Source organism: Penaeus monodon, chromosome 33 (assembly GCF_015228065.2).
Source record: "Penaeus monodon isolate SGIC_2016 chromosome 33, NSTDA_Pmon_1, whole genome shotgun sequence".
In the NCBI taxonomy this organism is placed as follows: domain Eukaryota; kingdom Metazoa; phylum Arthropoda; class Malacostraca; order Decapoda; family Penaeidae; genus Penaeus; species Penaeus monodon.
In genome coordinates, this window is record NC_051418.1 from 31202941 (window position 1) to 31203304 (window position 364).

A 364-nucleotide genomic window follows, 5' to 3' on the forward strand; every position below is an offset into this window, starting at 1 on the left:
CAACGCTGTAGTGACATTACATGGCATTACATTATTGGCAGCATTGGATTAAATCTCATCATCCCATGATTTTGAGTCAATATGTCTTCTTCCATGTGCCACAACAGTTAACAGCGTGTGCTGGGCTCCCCATGAGCACGGACTGATCCTTGCCTGCGCGTCCTCTGATGGCTCTGTGTCCATCTTAACATACACATCCGCACACACTTGGGAGAACAAGAAAATCACCAACGCACACTCTGTAAGTGCCCCCACCGGTAGTGTTTTTGATTTTGAAATGCGAGTTATGATTGAAATACTTGTATTAATTTAGTCTTCTTTGTTGTTGTTATGGAACAACTCATGACTTTATTAAGAACTCCTA

The 364-nt window shown here is 42.3% G+C and overlaps 1 protein-coding gene across 1 annotated transcript in view; it reads left to right on the forward strand.

Moving 5' to 3' along the window:
* LOC119594378 (protein SEC13 homolog) overlaps positions 1-364 on the forward strand; it is a gene marked incomplete in the record, with an annotated part of 10785 nt that overhangs the window by 8257 nt on the left and 2164 nt on the right. Inside the window, 1 exon segment of the mRNA XM_037943439.1 lies at positions 108-241. Coding sequence (XP_037799367.1) covers positions 108-241 — 134 coding nt within the window.